The sequence below is a fragment of the Orcinus orca genome, chromosome 1 (genome assembly GCF_937001465.1).
Source record: "Orcinus orca chromosome 1, mOrcOrc1.1, whole genome shotgun sequence".
NCBI lineage: Eukaryota > Metazoa > Chordata > Mammalia > Artiodactyla > Delphinidae > Orcinus > Orcinus orca.
Genome location: NC_064559.1, coordinates 41,204,785 through 41,223,832, shown reverse-complemented (window position 1 = coordinate 41,223,832; position 19,048 = coordinate 41,204,785). Strand labels below are relative to the sequence as shown.

General features: G+C 39.3%; 1 protein-coding gene across 7 annotated transcripts in view; it reads left to right on the top strand.

The window, feature by feature from the left end:
- The first annotated feature begins 1,751 nt into the window (after positions 1-1,751).
- LPGAT1 (lysophosphatidylglycerol acyltransferase 1) overlaps positions 1,752-19,048 on the top strand; it is a 65,827-nt gene continuing 48,530 nt past the window's right edge. For 2 of the 7 annotated variants that reach the window (XR_007476942.1, XM_049708984.1), the window contains exons 1-2: positions 2,158-2,349; positions 3,227-3,491. Coding sequence is in view for 6 of the 7 variants with exons in the window: in XM_049708984.1 (XP_049564941.1) it covers positions 2,227-2,349; positions 3,227-3,491 (388 nt within the window). In the remaining variant the exon portion in view is untranslated. Of the gene's footprint in view, positions 1,892-2,157; positions 2,350-3,073; positions 3,095-3,226; positions 3,492-19,048 lie in introns of those variants that run through there. The other 5 variants (XM_004275277.4, XM_033438071.2, XM_049708992.1 and 2 more) reach the window with 5 other exon arrangements.

Sequence of the window (19,048 nt, the reverse complement as noted above, 5' to 3'; positions counted from 1 at the left end):
GTACTAATTCCAACTCAGCAAGTGCTGGAGTATCTGAAGCTCTGGCAGATGCTCTGTGATCCAGGAACCGGGTACAGATCACATGGTAGGTTATCTCTCTCCAGGTGTCAGCCAGTGTTTGCCAGTATGTGAGGAATGCTGAATGGGATGGACCTAATGGAATCTTAGGGGAGTTTATTCTTGATTCTTGGAAGAATATATGCCTTACCTGTCTTACCCACTTAAGAGTATAATGATATATTTTAAACAATAATCTACAGTACATATATTATTTCTCTCATGAGATTTATTTAAAGATTCTATTGCCTGGCACCTAAATTCTCAGAGGAAATACAAGGAATAGAAAGGTCATATTTAACTTTTCCATTGCTATACATCATTTGATCTTATATAGAAAGATCTCTGACAAGGTCTGTGCCTTTTTATGCCCTGTACAGTTAGAATATAATATTGGTGAAATAGATAAGCAACATATATAAATAAAAACAAATGAATAATAAATGGAAAGAAATCTAATAAATTATTTCAGCCAGGCTCTGTGCTTTCATATTTCCTCATCACCCAAGGGAATAGAAATAGAATATTTTCTTTCACATGTTCGTAAGGCGAGTTTTCTTTTCTTCATCTGTGAGCCAAAGAGGAGCTGAAGTTAAGGGTTGAGAGAGAGAGAGAGAGAGAGAGAGAGAGAAAGAGAGAGAAGTCGTTGAGAGTCCAAAACAAACACAGTGATAAACATTTTATAGGCGGAATAAGTGGCATTCTGAGTTAAACATGGCAGTTCACTAGGAACACAAAAAAATGCGCACCCCCCTACCCCCATTTAAGGGATATAACAAGATTTTATAAGTTTTTTTTTTTTTAATACTGAAATTTAGGTAGGTCATATGAGAATGTTCAGGTGGGCAGGCCATTGGACTATTTCTCTATTTTTCTTCTGGTGGTCCAACCTTTGAAACAGAATACAGCTACAGTACCTCGGGAATAACCAGGCCTGTCCGGGGTACTTATGGCCACAAAATTTTGAGCACTTACTCAATGACTGTCACTGCCTACATGCTTTTCCCTCCTTGACTAACTAAATTTCAGTGTCTCTGTGTGGACCGCTCATTCGCACTGGATTCTTCTGGGGGCGGAGAGGGCGAGAGAATGGATGGGGCATCATAATTGTCATTAATGTGCTTCCAGGTGCTTTCCAGGAACAAGAGTTCTGGCACTTAACATGAATTGATTTTAAACTCTAGACCTTAATACTCTGGGGAGATTCAGAAGAAAAGCCATGAGAGCAACTGGGTTTCATTAGGAAAGAAAAGAGGACATTCAGTCTTCAAGGAGACAGCTTTCCAGTTTGGGCAGCGATCGCGTTTGTCAGGAGAGAAAGCCTTAACAATGAAAAACGGCTGTTTTGGCTAAAAACCGGCTCTCAATTTGGACCAAATCACTCGTGTGGTGTAAGGATTGGTGCTCATTCCTAGATCTTTCCGAGTGGCCCTCTTCCTCCGTCCCGCGCTGAGCCAAGTCCCGGCCTAGGGGCCAGGCAGCCCCAAGGGCCTCGATACGCGGACAGCGGGATCCCTGGCGCCGGCGGCGCCGGCAGCGCAGGCGGCGGGTTGAGCAGGCGGACGACGGCGGCCGCGCCTTCATTAGAGGGCGCTCTGGGGGCGGCTCTGCAGCAGTCTCGACTCCCGCCGCTTCCTCCCCGCCGCCCCTCCCCGTCAGCCCCGGCGAACGCGGCTGGGCCCTGGGGATCGAGTCTCGGCACCGCCGTGGACGGGGCGCGGGGCGCGCCGCAGCCGGAGCGGGGCCGGGCCCCGCCGCTCCTCCTTCCGCCTGCCATGCATTCTTCCGGCTCCTCTGGCTCCCGTAGCCCCAGCCGGGGCCGGGCCAGCCCGAGGTAACCCCAGGCTCGGTGGGCTCAGGCCCCGGGGCTGCGGCGGGCTGGGCCCGGGGAGGCGCTGGGGGGCCGGGGAAGGGGTGTCGTAGTCGCGTGGCCCGGGGAGGAGGCGGAGGCGGCGGCGGCGGCGGCGGCAGCGGCATGAGGGACGAGAGCGCGGTAGGCCCCAAGAAGGAGGCGGGGGTGCTGGGCATCCGCCCGCCTCCCCGGGACCCGCCCCGGTGACAGGTCTGGCCTCTGAGTCCCCGCCGTCCCTCTGTCCGCAGGCAGCCGCGAGGGGAGTAGGGCGTCCGCGCGCCCGCTCGCGCCGCGCCTCGGCCGCCGCTGCCGGGTCCATGACCGCGACCCCTCGGCCGGGGACACCCGCCGCCGCCGCCGCGCAGCACCGCGTCCCGGGCCGCCGACCCCCGGCCCCACCGTCTCCCGCGCTCCACCGCCCGCCGCCCGCGCCCGCCGAGGTGAGCCCGGCGCGCGGGCCGAGACCGCCGCCCTAACGCTTCCACATCGCGGAAATCGCGGCGGGCCCCACCCGCCCCCTGAGCTCTGCCGTCGCCTCCTCTTCCCTGCTTCTTTCATCATCCCTGGTTTCCCTGCCCTCTGGTCGGGGACGGTGCTCCTCATCCCTGGCCCTTTGCCTCCACCTCCTTCTGCTATTGCTCCCCTCCCCCTACTCCTGTCCTTAATCCTTTTTTCCTTATTATCGCCCACTTTCTTCCTCTCACCCTTTTGCCTTCTTTTCTGCCGCCCCCCTTTTTTTCTGTAAAAAAAAAAAAAAAAGGAACACAAGACCCGATTTGCCGCAAATGAACAATTTTAACTTAACTCTTTTTGCTAACGCGAGAGACCTTTTAAAGGAATGAATCAGTGCAGGAAGGGTCGTGGTGAGGGTACCGAGGTCGCAGTGTCTGGGAGATTTGATCTAGAGGTCCCCGTTTTAGTCTTCTTTTCACTCGTATCGTCAGTTTGGAGATAACTGAGCGTGTGTGAAGCAAGTGGGTCTATTTTTCTTCGTTAAAGTCCAACAGAAGACTGCAGTCAGACGCGGTGCGGGCCGGCCACAGATTAGTTGGTGGGAATAGTGTTATCATTTGCTAAATATATTATGACATAGCTGTGCCTCCGTGAACAGCTCCCTTGACCTTGTGCGGCTCCTCCTCCCTTGCTCTCTGTCCCCCTCTGGAATTTGCCGGACAGATCGCCGAGGTAATACACTAGGAAAGCTTAGACCCTCGATTTTTTCATTTATTTTTGTGCTGGAGGTGATTTCTCTGTTGGTGACTATCTAGATGTGTTTAATCCATTTTCCTTTTTAAATGAATTTTCTTTTCATCTCAGAAAGACAGGACAGTCTCCAATGTGAGAATGGCTGTGACTTTGGAAGAAGCTCCGTGGCTGGGCTGGATCTTGGTGAAAGCCCTGATGAGATTTGCCTTCATGGTCGCCAACAACCTGGTTGCTATTTCCTCCTACATCTGCTATGTAATTGTGCTTCAGCCCCTTCGACTGCTGGACAGTAAGCGGTTCTGGTATATTGAAGGAATCATGTACAAATGGCTTTTAGGAATGGTGGCTTCTTGGGGATGGTATGCTGGATATACAGGTAAGAGTGAGAGCACTTTTTTAATGCATATTAAAAATTTTGTAATGTTATGCTTAAGTCAGGAGCCATGATTTAAAAAAATATATATATATATTACACTTTGGGTGGAAGATGCTTTGACTATTGAAAAAATAAATAGAAAACAATTCTACTGAGTTGTTTTTTTCCAGAATCCTAATTTAGGAAGAATGATATTTTCAGAAGTATAATTTCGTAATTATATATTGATAAATTCCTTAAATAATGTTTTAAAATGATTGACGTCTATTAAAACCAGTATGTGAAAGCTCTCCTAGAGGAGTAGGAGTGAGTTTTATAGGGCTTCAGGGCTTGGAAAATGAAGAGGTGAGATATTTAGCCCATAATCATTAGGCATTAAGAAAAAGTACTGAGCCCCATTTGTGCTAAGATAGTTTAATAAGTTTTTTCACAGTGTGTCGTACTGTGTTCACATTTGAAGCCAAGCAAAAAATGGCTTTCTTTTCTGTTATGTGTTTCTTTTGTTTACTAGAATCTATGTTTTATCTCCTAATTCTATATTAGAATATTAAGTATAAGAAATTAAGTTTTATCCCTGTTAAGCTAATTTATCTTCTAAGTGTCTTTTAGTAGATTTTTATTAATTCTATTCTGAAGCGAACTTTTAAAGAACCGAATAAGTAGTGTTTATTTTCTGTTTATAAGCCTTATGTGCTTTGAGAACTTATGCCCCTGCTGTGAAAATTCTGTATTGTTTATTATATTTATTTGACTTCTTTCCTCTAAGAATTAGGATAAAGAAAAAGGCACTGAGGTTTCTGGCATTTGTCTTAGACATTGAGACTTTATCATAGAATTCTATAGCTGATAAGCTCCTTAGAGATAGTGCCGCAGGTGCTGTAGGTCGTATCTTGGAAGAGTGAGGAGGGTACTCTTAGTGTGGAACTGCACTGCAGTTCCCCATTGAAAATTTTCTGTCTCCCTCTTTCCTGCCCAGGCTACATCTCCAGATTTTATCCACACATGTGAGGGCACTGACAGCACACAGATTTTATGGAGTCTGACAGTCTCTTGCTAGATCAGAGTGCTCTTAGTTGCCCCAGATGAAGCCTTTTCTCCTTCTGTCAATGCCATTTATTATTCTGCAAGACCTGAAGCCTGGGGAATAGTGTAGGCATTGCTTCTTTGTTATGTGTCTTGTTGAGATCCCAGTGCTCTTTACATACAGTAGGTGAACTTTGAGTCCTTTTTTTGGGACCTGGTGTAGCAGTAGTAGTGGGAGAGAAAAAAAATTAAGTTTTCATCTATGGTGTTGAATTCTTACCTGAACTGCACTGCTGTCATAGAATTGCTTTGCTCTGTATAGTCTGAGCTTTCCCCAGTATGCTATGCGGTATGAGTGGCTTTGTTCTTTGCACAGTATACTTAAGTTTGCTTGTTTTAAATGAGCTCATAGTATTTTTAGATACAAGTTCTAGAAGTTCACTCTACTTAAAAATAATGAAATTACTGAAACACTTGTGCCTGTGTGTGTGTTTGTGGAATATTTGGGTATAAGTATTAGCATGATGAGAAGCTTGAAAAAAATAATTTGGCATTTACCTTGAGATTGTAAGGAGTGCAGTGGTGCTGATTGAAGTTAAAGTTAGTTATCCTATGGCCACAGCAAGGCTGCAGTGTATTTTTAAGCATATTTTCTTGGGGAATCTCTTCCTTGCTGCCTATAGAACTACGCATTTTCTTTTGCCACCTGCTTGGAAGGTGGTCTTGGCATGATCTGCATATTTTAGTCTCTCTGAAGCATCTGCTCTTCTTCAAGCTACTGCTTTTTGACCATTTGATCAGTTGGTCTCATTTAAATATAGGATATTTTAGTATGTACATTTTAAATGGTCTTTCTATAAACAGAATACTTCTAGAGGGTCTGGTCATAACAGAGCACAGTCAAAAGGTCAAACAAATGTAGGAATGACTTTTGTTGAAAGCCACGACTGGGTCTAAAGAAGCAAACATAAGCAAGGGTTGGTGAGCAGATGTTCCCAGAAGGGTCTAGGAAGTTGTATTAGGCTTTGTATAGATTATGTGTTTTATTTCTTACCTTTGTATCAAGAGGAGGGTGGGCCTAAGTTGTTTTTTTTCCCCTTTCCCTGTGCTTAAGTTTCACAGATGGAAAATTGAACGTTGCCAAAGGAATCCTGCTCAGCAGATCTAGTGTGTTCACGTTCTAGAATAAAAATTGCCAAACTTTGTTGAAAAGCCACTTCTGAGGAAACCTTAAATGTTAGTTAACTAAATATTAATTAGGAAGCTGAAAATTGAATATCGGTATAGAATATATTTTCAAATTGTGTCATTCTGTCTAAGGTAAGTCAATTACTCAGCTTTGCTGCTGAGGACTTAAGTTGATTATCTAATCTACACTGCCCCAAATGGTAGCTGCCAGCCATATATGGCTATTTAAATTTAAATTTATTAAAATGAAATAAATTTAAAACTCAGTTTCTCAGCCACACCAGTCACATTCCAAGTGCTCGGTTTTGGTGGCTAGTGGCTACTGTATTGGACAGTGAGATAATAGAACACTTCCATCATCACAGAAAGTTCTACTGGATGGAGCTGATAAATAATAGGTATGACATTCTCCTTTTTCTTAGAAAAAAATGCATTTTATCTTTATAAAAGAATATTTTTCTCAACACAGTTCTAAACAGATTTCTTTTGGGGAGGACAGGAAGATTTATTAAAGTTTTATAAAATTGTCCTTTAATTTGAGGCAAATGTCACAAAAAATGAGTCCTTTAAACTCAGACATGCTTCTTGGATGGGGAATGGTGAGGCTAGTAAGCCCAAGAACTTGACTGAACGTTCTTATACTTAATCTGCGTTCTCAGAGCTGGAGTACTGTCTGTGCACACAGAGGAGGGAAAGGGATTTTCTGGTCTTTCTGCGTGTTTCTGACTTTACATCTGTTCAGGGGAATACATTTCTTGAAATAACTGAGAATGTTGGGGTTTCTTCATCTCTAATATGCAGCTAGGTAGTGATGATTGTTGTTATCATATTTCCTTTAGTGGGAAGTGCTGTATAAGCATCTTATGTTGAGGAAAAGTTGTATACTGCCTTGCTCTCTTATTTCAAGAGCAAACCAAAAAAACCTATTACCTTAATTAATGATTCACTTCTACATGCTTCATTCAGATCTGGGATAAATCAGTACACTCCCCTGCCCTCAATTTAAGTGAAGATTGGCAAATATCAGTGAGAGATTTTGTTAAAATAAGATGTTTATTTTGATTTTCATTCACTTATTTTAATAAATTCATTGTTCCCCATCCAAACACATTTAATTAAAGTCTCTTACACAAAATAATTTAAAAATATTCAATGTAAGTGGAAGCTCCAGAATTTCTTGTGTAGAATGACGAGAGTCTTTTGGGCCACAGTCTGGCTGGAAGAGAGCTGAGGTGCCAGGGGACTTGCCACCAAGCCCCCTGTTTTTGCTTAGCAATAGCTGTTTCCCTTAGATCGGGTATTTACTTTAGAGAAAGCTGATGGAGATTAGGTTTAGCTTCCTCCCACTCCCCAAGTGACAGCTGTCATGGCTCTGTGTTAGTCTTTGGGGGTTATTTGATTATTTGATAGTGTTTTATTTTTTTTGCTGGGACATTCGTTGTGTGAGAAGAATAAATTATTAGGAATTATATCTGACTTTGACATTTTAGAGAGAGTTTTAAAATATATCTTCTAGAGCAGTATTTTTCCACCTTTGAGTCATAAACCAATTTAATGTGTCAAGATGAACATTTTAAAAAAGTGAAATAGAAAATAATTAAATAGAAAATATCAGAAGTGTATGTGTCTGTACTGGGTAGTGCTACAGAATACATTTTTTACTATGAGCCTGTCAACATTTGAAAGGCATTGTTCTCGTGGAAAGAGCACTGAAATTTAGGAGAATTCTGGGCATCAGCTGTCTTGATCTAGCCTTAACTTTAGCATCTCTTCTTAACTAGTAGGAGGGAGATCCTTACCTGCTCCGTGCCCACCGGGCTGTGAGCTCTCTATAGACAGAGATGTGGTCTTCTTTACAACCCTAGAGCCCGGTTCATTGCCTGGTACTCACAGGGTACTCTGTAAGTGTCTAAATATTTCTTCTTTCATTCTTGGTCCCAGCTGAGCTGCCTTAGCTGCCTGCCTTCCTGATCTTGATAACAGACCTTTCAGGAAGGTAGGCAGCTAAGGCAGCTCAGTCTGTAATCAAGATCATTGCAATCCACAGAATATAAACCCTGAACTGGATCATGTTTTTCACACACGTGCGCGCACACACACACAAAATACCTACAATACCACATTTGTTAATTTAACACACCTTACTTGAGCTTATATTATGTGTGGGAACAGGTGCCCTGGAGGTGTTGAGATGCATAAAGACATAATCACTGACTTTAAGGAGTTCACAGTAGCCTTGGTGGGGAAGACAGTGCCAACAACAATGAACACATCCTGATAAAATGCTCTAATGGAGATGTACCATGGGATGAAAGAGGAAGGGCTCCTGATCTCGCCCCAGGGGTAGCTGGTAGCAGAGAGGGAGTAGGGCATTTAGGAAAGGAGCAGCTTTACATTCTTTTTTTTTTCCATTAGGGAAATATTTCTCTGTGGGGCTAATTCTATCATCAGCAATTATAATAGATTTAAAAGATTTGAATAATACATCAGTTTGAAATTTATATCTTTGTGATGATAATATTAGCTAACATTTATTGCAATATAAGCTAAGCAGTGTGCTAAGCGTTTCAGTCATTTAATGCTCACAACAGTCTTATCAGGTTGATACTATTATTATCCCCCCTTTTATTATTGATGTTGAAATTGAAACAGATTTCACAATTACTTCCTCTTATGCATTAACTGAGTTGATGCTGCCACAAGTGTATTTTTGTATTTATAGAGCCGTTATTGACCTTTATATAATATTCCTAGAATGTTTCTTAATTTTTACTACCCATATTTTTGTTTCTGAGGCATGAAATCTCTTTCTGAAGCTACAGATCTTTAACACCTGAAAGCAATATTATAGCTGTGGCTTTCTGCAAGAGGTTTAAAAAAAAATTGTTGCTTCAACAGAATAATTTGTAGTATACTATAAATTTCATAAAATGCCACTTCCTTAAGATTCAGAGAACAACTCAAATTTTAGTATTTGAGTGCTTGACAGTAGATTGTCATAGAATAAGGAGTTACTGCATGCTTTTAGATCGACAACTTATCTTGACATAAATCCAGGTGAGGAGTTTTCAGTAGTGTTTTGATTTTTATATGGAAAAAATTTTATATACCATTATACCATTTATATACCATTACCATTTTTATAAGGAAAAATTTTTATATACCATTAAAGATAAATATTACTAAATTCTTTAAACTCAGAAATTTGATATCTAGTCTTATTTCAAAAACTGTATATAATTGAGTAATTTGTTATAGTTTTTAAAAATATATAAGGCATATTCATTCATGTACACATACCGTATACATGCACTATTACAGAAGCACATGAAACGTTATTTGCAGTTTTTGTTTATAGGTAAGACTTCAGATTCTGGAGTCAGAAAGAGCTGGGTCAAATAATTCTTTCTTTCTTTTTTTTTACATTTGCCGTGTATATCTTTGCCCATCCTTTTGTTTTCAAACTATTTAAATTATTTTGATTTAGATAGATCTCTAAATCAGCATGGAGTTAGGTTTTGCTTTATGAGTCAATTTGTCATTGTATTTTGTGTTTTTAATTATATAAATGTTAAGTCTTTCACTGTGTAGTCTTTCTTTGCTTTTTTGTTCTTTTGATATTTAGAAAGGTTTGTATTTTTGTCTTATTAGTTACTTTATAAGATATTTTAGTTCTCTATTCATAGTAACTATTAGCTGTTTTCTATGAAGAAAGGTAAAATTCTTTTAAAATACTCTCTTCTCTCTTCCCCTTTCTCTTCTGCATCACCCAGTTTCAGTCAATAGTGAATAGTATGTATTCACAATTGTATTTACATTTGCACTATTATGTATGCTTTTACTTCTACTGCTTGATTTGTGAGCTTTAAGGCTATCTATTGACTCCCAGCTGTTACATCAAGGTAAGCAGTAAGTTTATTATACTTCCTGCTCCCTTTCTCCCTTCACCCAATTTTTGTTATTTGAATTTATACATTGTTATAGCCTATAATGTTTGTGTTCTACTTTATCACCTTTATCTCTTTCTGTTTTAGTCTTAATCTTTCAGTTAAATATATATAATGCTCACCCAAGCACTTTTGCAGAAGTTTTTCCCAGTTATCCTGCAGCAGGTTAAAGTTTATCCTCTGGTAGTTTCTCAATAACGAGTCATGAAAATAATATGGGAATATTATTCTTACAGCATTTTCAGAACTTCTTTTTGTTGCTTTACACTTAGGATGGCTTAGCAGGTATAAAATCCTTGGCTCACTCTTTCTTTCCTTGAGTATCTTACAGGTGTTGTGCAGATGTATTCTGGCATTAAATGTTGCTGTAGAGATGTGTGAAGCCAACTTGAATTTTTTCCCATGATTAATGATTTGATCTTTTTGCCTGTTGGCCCCAAAAGATTCTCTCTTTGTCTCTAATATTTAGTAATTTTACTAGGATATGGTGGTGTAGGATATACTGGCACATGTGTGCCTTTTAATATGTAGATTCAAATCTATTTTTATTTCAGGAAAGTTTTCTTTAATTATAACTTTAAATATTTATTTTGTTTGATCATTTTGGTTTTCTTTCTTGGTGACCCTAATTATATGTCTGTTGGATCTCCCTTTGTATATCTTTTTTGTTTATTATTTTCTCTTTAATCCTTTTAAACACTTTTTCATTTGTTTGTTTCTGTCTTTAATGTCTCTTACTGTGTCTTCTGCAATGTCTCTTTGTTCTGCTTTCAGTTTCTTCTTCATTTCTGTGATGCTTTTGTTTTTTCTTCTGTTTCTTCCTTGAGTTCTGCCAATTCATGCTTCCTTTGTTCCTGTTGTCTAGACAGTTCTTCCTTGAGTTCTTATTTTATTTATGCTTTGTGAGCTTCTTCATAGTGGGGTGGCTTCACTGATTTTCTTAAATTCATGCAAGAATATTTAGTTATAGTTTTTATCTTCTCCATTGTAATGTTTTTCTAGCAGTATTGTTTGACAGCTGGTACGTTATGCTGCTTGTTTCTACCATTTTTCTTATAGTATCTCCAAGTCAGTGCTGTGCCAGTTACATTTTTATTCCCTGTGATTTAGTGAATTGGATTTTCCTCAGTTATTTGTAGGAGGTGTGGGTGGGGCCAAGGTATATTTCCAGATTTCTGCCTCAGAGATAGTTTTTTTTACATGTGGCGCCTGGGTGTGTTCTCTGTGTTGCCACAAGTCCTCTGCCTCTCCAAACCAGACTGAGTCTAGGAGGCTTTTTGCCACCAATTCTGGACTTCCCACTCCTTCCTTTGCAGCTGTGACTGGAGGGACACAGCCACAGCATGCCAGTGTAAATCCCTCTCCTTAAGAGTGTGTGGTTTTGCTGTTGCTTTCTGAGATCTGCCATTATTGGGCCCTCCTCATCACATGCCACACGTTCTGTCTCTGCTCTCCACTCCCAGTATAGATTCTGTCTGATATCAGCTTTGTTTGATCTCAGTCAGATCTCATGTATTTTGGAGTTTTTATATTTTTCTTTTTCTCCTAGGTTTGCTGGAAAAGTTTTGTGAGGTTTTCTTTTCCTCTTTCTCCTTGTTGCTATGTATATTTTCCAGGAAGATTCACGTCTATAACTCTACTGTGTTCATGCCAGAAAGTGCAACATAAGACTTTTATTCAACTATGTAATTATAATTCAGTCAACTCTGTCTCCATTCTAATGCATTACTAGTTGATTATTATAAAATGGAGACCAACTTTATTACATAATTAATTTTCTTTAAGGTCTGTCCAAAAGCAAGAAATAGCCTCCCCAAGGTTTTTTTCCTCCTAAACTGTTTTGGGTTTTGGTTCTCAAACTGTTTTGATTCTTGGAATACTTATCACTGGAGTATAGTTAAGATATCCACTCTGTTTCCACTTGGCTACAGTCAGAAAATGTCACCAAAATGAATGGAAGAAGTGAGTTACCTTTGATACTTGAGTAAGGAATATGAATGAAATGTAACATTACTACTGCTCTCTAGGGTCTGGTCTATAGACCACCTTGAAAACTTTAAGGATGACTAGTGCCCCCAAACTTTGAAAATATAATATAGTATATTATAATGATTAAACATATTAAGTATATATATTAGTAAAATAAAAAGTGTATTATCTCTATTAAATATAGTATATTTATAGTTTATCTGTTACAAACTAGTTTCAAGAGTTTCTTTTCAGAGTTTGCAAACTAGTGGCCATATTCAGCAGCTGATGGGCTTTATTTGACCTTCGCAGTATTTCAACTTTTCTTTTAATTAGTTGCCAACATTTCAAAATTAGGGGGATTTCCCAAAACATGAAAGATAAAACCAAGATTTCCAGCTCTTGAGAAATTAGAAATCTGGCCGTGTGGGGCTCTCACATCTGGCAGCAGTTTGCTGGAGCTGAGTGATGACCGCCTCCTTTAGATGGGCCTGTGCTCTCCACTTCACCCAAGAGCCCACGCCTTCCTTGTTTTACTCTGGACCTGCTTTGCTCGTTTACATTACCTGCCTGGACCCCAGAGGCTCAGATGATGTTCATTTAAAAATACTCAAGTAACAATTACTAGGCTATTTCTGCTGGGCATATGATAGTTTTGCATTTATATGCCTTAATAGTGCCTATATACTAATGAGTTCTACCATTAAAACTGAAAGCTTGTTAGTGACCTCAGCTGCTGATTTCATGTAGCAGAGGCATGCCATGAAAACTGAAAAATAAAGTTCTGTTAGTAAGAACTGTGGTCACGGGTTTTTCAAGTTTCATGTACCGTATTACTAGCCCAGTGAAATGTTTCCTGTTATTTGTGCACTCGTTAATTAGTAGAATGTCTCAATTCTTCTTTTGAATATAGTCATATAAAAATCTAGATTATTAAAAATTGGTTATTCTCTTTGCTTTTCATGTTTTGAATATGAAAAACAAAGCAAGTCTAGTTGATTTCTGTTTCTTTAAATTATAGTGCAGATAATTTTAAAATAGTATTGTAAAAAACATGCATAAATTTTAGTTATGAGGTTATACTTTTTCTTAAGGTTTGGTAGATCTGATCAAGTTTTGCTAGTAAAACAATTTTCCCCAAACTTTTTTCTTTCTTTTTTTTTGTGGTACGCGAGCCTCTCACTGTTGTGGCCTCTCCCATTGCGGAGCACAGGCTCCGGACGCGCAGGCTCAGCGGCCATGGCTCACGGGCCTAGCCGCTCTGCGGCATGTGGGATCTTTCCGGGACCGGGGCACGAACCCGTGTCCCCTGCATCGGCAGGCGGACTCTCAACCACTGCGCCACCAGGGAAGCCCCAAACTTTTTTATTACTCATTAAACTTTAAGAAACCATTATGAATCAGGTATATAAACCGTTTTGCATATGTTATTAACTTGGAGTTTACATTATTTGACACTTTAAGGGATAAAACATCTGTAAATTTAAACACATCAAGATGTTTTTGAATCATCAAAAGACTAAACTATGAACAATATAACTTTACTATATATGTTAAAAATTTATATACATATATAAATTGAGGTAGAATTCACATACCATAAATTTCACTATATTTAACAAATAAATGGTTTTTATTATAGTCACAATATTGTACAACCATCAGCGCTGACTAATTCTAGAACATTTCATTACCCCAAAAGAAGCCCCAAACCCTTTAGCAGACACTCCCCATTTCCTCCTCCGTTCAACCCCTGGCAACCTCTAATCTCTACTTTGTATGGATTTGCCTGTTCTGGACATTCATATAAATGGAATTGTACAATATTTAGCCTTATATGTTTGGCTTCTTTCACATAGCATAGTGTTTTCAAGGTTCATCCATATTGTAACATGTGTCAGTACTTTATTCCTTTGTATGTCTGAATAATATTCCATTGTATGGATAGACCACATTTTGTTTATACATTCATCAGTTGATGAACATCTGGGTTGTTTCCACATTTTGGCTATTGTGAATAATGCTTCCATGAACATTCGTATACAAATTTGGGGGTGAACATATGTTTTCAAATCTCTTGGACCTAGGAGTCCAATTGCTGGGTCATATGATAATTCTATGTTTAACTTTTTGAGGAACTGCCAAACTATTTTCCATACCAGCTGTCCCATTGTACATTCCTACCAACAGTGTAGAAGAGTTCCAATTTCTCCATATCCTCACTAATAGTTATTATTTTCTGGGTTTTTGTTGTTGTTTTAATTTGGCCATCGTAGTGGATGTGAAGTGATAGCTCATTGTGGTTTAGATTTGCATTTCCCTAATGACTAATGATGTTGAGCATCTTTTCATGTGCTTATATATGTCTTTAGAGAAATGTCTATTCAAATCCTTTGCCCATTTTTAAATTGGATTATTTGTCTTTTTAGTATTGAGTTATAAGGTTTTTTTCTGTATTTTATATACTGTACCCTATCTATTTTTTCACTGGTTGCTTGTGCTTTTCGTGTCATCTAAGGAACCACTGCCTAATCCAAGGTCACGAAGATTTACACCTATGTTTTCTTTTAAGAGTTTAGGTTTTATGTTTAGATCTTTGATCCATTTTGAGTTAATTTTTCTATATGGTGTAAGGTAGGGGTCCAAACTTCATTCTTTTGCATGTGGAGGATATCCAGTTGTTCTAGCATTGTTTGTTGGAAAGACTATTCTTTCCATATTGAATGATCTCAGCACCCTTGTTGAATATCAGTTGGCCATATGGGTTTATTTCTGGCCTCTCAATTCTGTTCCATTGATCTATATGTCTGTCCTTATGCCAGTACCACGCTTTCTTTATTACTGTAGTTTTGTACTAAGTTTTAATGTTAAGTATATTTTGTTGTATTTTAATTCTTTAAAAATTCATGATCCTTTTTGATATGTATAATGACTTCAATAATGAGGCTAGTTCACTAATCAGAACTAGTTTAAAGCTGTTTTGGATTTAAAAGTGTTTACTGAAAACCGTGTTTTTCAAGAATTAACATTCATAATTGGGTTAAATCACCCCTTTTTACCTCTGTGTTGAGGAAATGCTTACTAGCTATGTATTTCACTAGGAGTTGTCTTAGAAATAGTGTGATTAGGAATAACGATATTTCTTTCCTATTGCTCTGTCAAGAAAACAGGACCTTAGTTGTAGAAGTATCTTGTGCGATTGATCAATCAAATGCTTATTGACTGCCTGCTGCCAGTTAGCAAAGTTATTGATTTGTATAATACTGTGTTAGAGAGTGTGATTTAGATTAATTTCTACCAAAAGGATTTTTGGCATAGTTTCTACTTTGATGGATGGCTTTGGGAATAGTTGAGTTTGCTATGAACTATGTGTTCAAAATGCTTCTGCGAAAAGTTTTCTGAAAAATGGAGCTCAATATACAGATTTCCCGCTCATGTGATGGTTCCATTTTCTAAAGTTAATTTAATTTTAAAGTTAATTGAGGTCTTTGCAGAGAAGAAAATTAACTAGAAGCTAAATTTATGTTGTAGAATAAAGTATGGATTACATGGATAAGGAAAAAGGATGTCATTTTGAATGAGTCACAGGCTGTTTTTTATGGGTGGGATAGAATTAGTTTTTGTATATGAGAGGCTAAATTAGGCAGTCATTTTAAAGCTGAAATAATCATTTAAAGCTGTTTTAAGCCTCAAATACTTATATACAGGTGTTGTATTTTTAACAAATAATAGTTATTGCTAAATAAGTATGATATTGGAGACAGCACGACATATTAGAAAAAAACATTGACCTACAAAAATTTTTTTTTAATTTATTTATTTTTGGCTGCGTTGGGTCTTTGTTGCTGTGTGCAGGCTTTCTCTAGTAGCCTTGAGCGGGGGCTACTCTTCTTGTGCGTGGGCTTCTAATTTCGGTGGCTTCTCTTGTTTCAGGGCATGGGCTCTAGAGCGCAGGCTCAGTAGTTGCGGCGCACGGGCTTAGTTGCTCCACGGCATGTGGGATCTTCCCGGACCAGGGCTCGAACCTGCATCCCCTGCATTGGCAGGCGGATTTTTAATCACTTCGCTACCTGGGAAGTCCCAAAACGTTGACTTATGAGTTAGTATGAGTTTGAGTCCTGCTACCACCCATTGTTAGTTGTATAACTAGTTATAGTTACTAGTTACTTAACTTACTGAACTAGTTACTTAACTCTCTGAGCCTCAGTTTCACCATCTTTAAAAATGGAGGTTATAATATTTATCTCTTGTGAAGCTTAAATGTAAAGTGAATAGCATGATGTTTCTATAAATAATAATAATATTATTATTACCATTATTATTATCATTATATTAATGCCTAGGAAAACATATTAACCTTTGGGGGAAAGGTATGTCTAAATGAATAAAAGCTAAATTTATGGAATAGTTTTAGAAATACATTTGAGGATATTCACACTTAGCTAACAGTATATCTCAATATAGTTCTTGTGCTGTAATCAATAAATAAAAATAATTTATTATTAGTAATTTAAGCCATAGTCTAACTAAAATATTAACTGAATTTTATGTTTGTAAATTATGAAATGCTTCAAAGCAATTTATGTTTAACTACATTCTAATTCATTCAGTCACCTATTCTAATACCAAATACTTGAGTGCCTTCTCCATCAAGCACCATGCTGGTGGTGGAAATAAAACTGACAAATAAAACAGGACAGCTCCTGTTGACTTTTTCATGTGGGAGACAGAAGGAGTCACATGATAACCGTGTAATCACAAGTGTGAAAACAACAAGTATAGAGGCTATAAGAATAAGTAACAGAGAGCTTGTTCTGGAGGTGATGGTGTCAGGGAGGAATGGCCTCCTTGAGAAAGTGATATTGAGACTCAGACTTCAAGTATGAGTGGACCAGGTGATGCTGGGGGAGGGGCCACATATACAGAGGATGAAAAGAGTTTGTCATGTTTGAGGAACAAAGGGAAGGCCAGGTTGGCTGCAGCATGGAGTGAATGAAGAGCAGAGTAGTAGGGGTGGTGGTGTTGGTGGGGGTGAGCCGATGAGGCCAAGTCCACTGAGGCCTTGTAGTGCTTACTGAGGATTTTGAAATTTATCCTACGAGGAAACAATGCAAGGATTTTAAGCAAGGGAATGATGAACCCAGGTTCGTATCTGAAATTTGTAACTGTAACGATGAAATCAGATTCGTATCTGTAATTCTGCCTGTTTTGTGGAAATGGACTAGAGAGAAGTGAGAGTGTGCAGGCAATACCCTCTGGAAGAGTCTCAGCTTCCCCAGGTGAGGAGATAGTTGCTTGGCCCAAGGGTGACGGCAGTAGAGATGGAAAGGAGTGAACTAATTGGAGAGTTTTATAGGAGGAAATCTGTCAAGACTTGCTGAGGGATTGAACATAAAGGATGGAATACATGCTCAGGTGACGGGGGTGACCATGAGGTTTCTGGTGTGAGACGCTGGGTGGATAGGGAAGCCCACAGAAGGAGCAGTGTCGAGAGGAAGGATGAAAATTGAGCACAGGCTGAGTGAGAAGCATCTAAGTGTAGCTCTGAAGTAGACATGGATATGCAGTCTAGAACTCAGAAGAGAAACCTGAGCTAGAAAGATAAATTGGGAAATTACCAATGGTATTTAAAGCCATGGAGATGGGTGGGTTCACCTAGGGAGATTGTAAGTACTGAATGATTAGAGGCCCAGGGTCAGACTCTGAGGGCATGCCAACATTTGGAGTTTGGGGAGAGGAGGATGGTAGAGCCTGGGAAGGAGCAGCTAGAGAAGTAGAATGAATGCCTGCCCTACAAGTGTGTGTCAGAGTCAGCAGTGTTCCAGGGCTGGGGCTCTCCATGAGAGCTGCTGAGAGTTTACCTTTTGTAAGATGAGAGCTGGTTTAGCCTTTCATTGATTTGGCAAGAACAGCTTCGTTGAGGTGGTAGAAGTGGAAACTAGCTTGGAGTGGGTTGGAGATGAATGTGACTGGAGGAGCTAAAATGGAAACATGAACGTATGACTTTCCAGAAGCGTGGCTCTGAAGGAATAGAGAGTGATAGTTGCAGGAGAGAAATTGGGTCAAGGGAAGGCTTTAAAAATTTTTTTTAAGATTTAAAAGTTTAGCTTTCAATCCACTTAGAGTTGTACCTGATGAAACCAGGGTCATTTACTTACATGCCTCAGGTATTTAGGAATCTATTCTAAGACTGAATGAGAGAAAGCTAATCAGGGCTCCTTGATACAATGAAACATGGAAAGCACTTAGATGCTGGCTCTGGTGACAGAGGCAGGCAGCAAGGCAGGGCCTCCATAATTTGATCCTGTTCTCAACTCTTATTCAGTAAGGCTGCTTTCCCTTGGCCCCTCTGCATTTTCTCATTCATATTCTTCCTGTCCCTAAAATCTGTTCTTCAGTTTCTTTGAAAATTTATCTCCTTGTCTAAGCCTATGATGTCCTTGCCCGCTACTCCAGTTTCTACTGTTTCCTTCTTTCTGAACCTCTTTGGCATCTACTCTGTAACTGTGGTTATGAACCTTTGGGCTGAGGGTTTCGGCAGTGCTTCAGAGTTCTCTCAGGGGGTCAAGAATCCATACACATCTTAAGTAACATCTGTGGTTGTATAAATAATGGGTCTTATAAATACATGTTAATACTTTTCAAATATATGTAGCTGCTGTTCTCATTAATAAGAAATCCCTTAAAAGCATTATAGACTTTACAGTTGCTTTTTGTTACAGATCTTTTCACTCATTGCTTTAAAAAACTACTAGCATAGATCTCTGCCACATTTTTTTTTAATTTAAATTAATTTCAGATTGCTGTACCACTCACTTTGAGAAACAGTCTATTAATGATGGAGGGGGTAAATGTTACAAGATATAAAGCCAACTATTTATTAGGCTACTAATCTAGGACAGTAAGACAAGTGTTGGTGAAATGCTCAGATTTCATGTATCATTTCTCTGTGCTCTGAGTGCCCGTATTGCCAGGCCCAGGGCTTGTCACATTTTGTGACATTAAAAAAGACTCTTCATACTTGGAACAGTTAGGACTCACTGCTCTACAGCATAAAACATTCAGGATTCTGCTTCATGTTTTTCACTGTTGATTTCACCTTTGCTGTTCCTGTCTCTTTAACTCGTCAGTTGCTTCAGGGCAGCGGCTGTGGCTCCTTCTTCTTCCTTATACCTTCCTGCAGAGGTTGACAAGCTACAGCCCTTAAGCCAGATCCAGCCCACTGCCTGTTTGTTTTGCAAGTCCTCTCCAGCTCAGGAGGTTTTTATAGATGACGGTTTGCAACTGATTTTGAGCTGATGATAGGAAACACGAACTTTGAACCCCAATTAAGTAAAATCTTACCCCTCGCAAGAAAGGATTTTATTCTACTCATTAGTAGACCAATATTGCAAAAAGTTGTATTCAGTTATTTTTATAGTTTGAATTTTG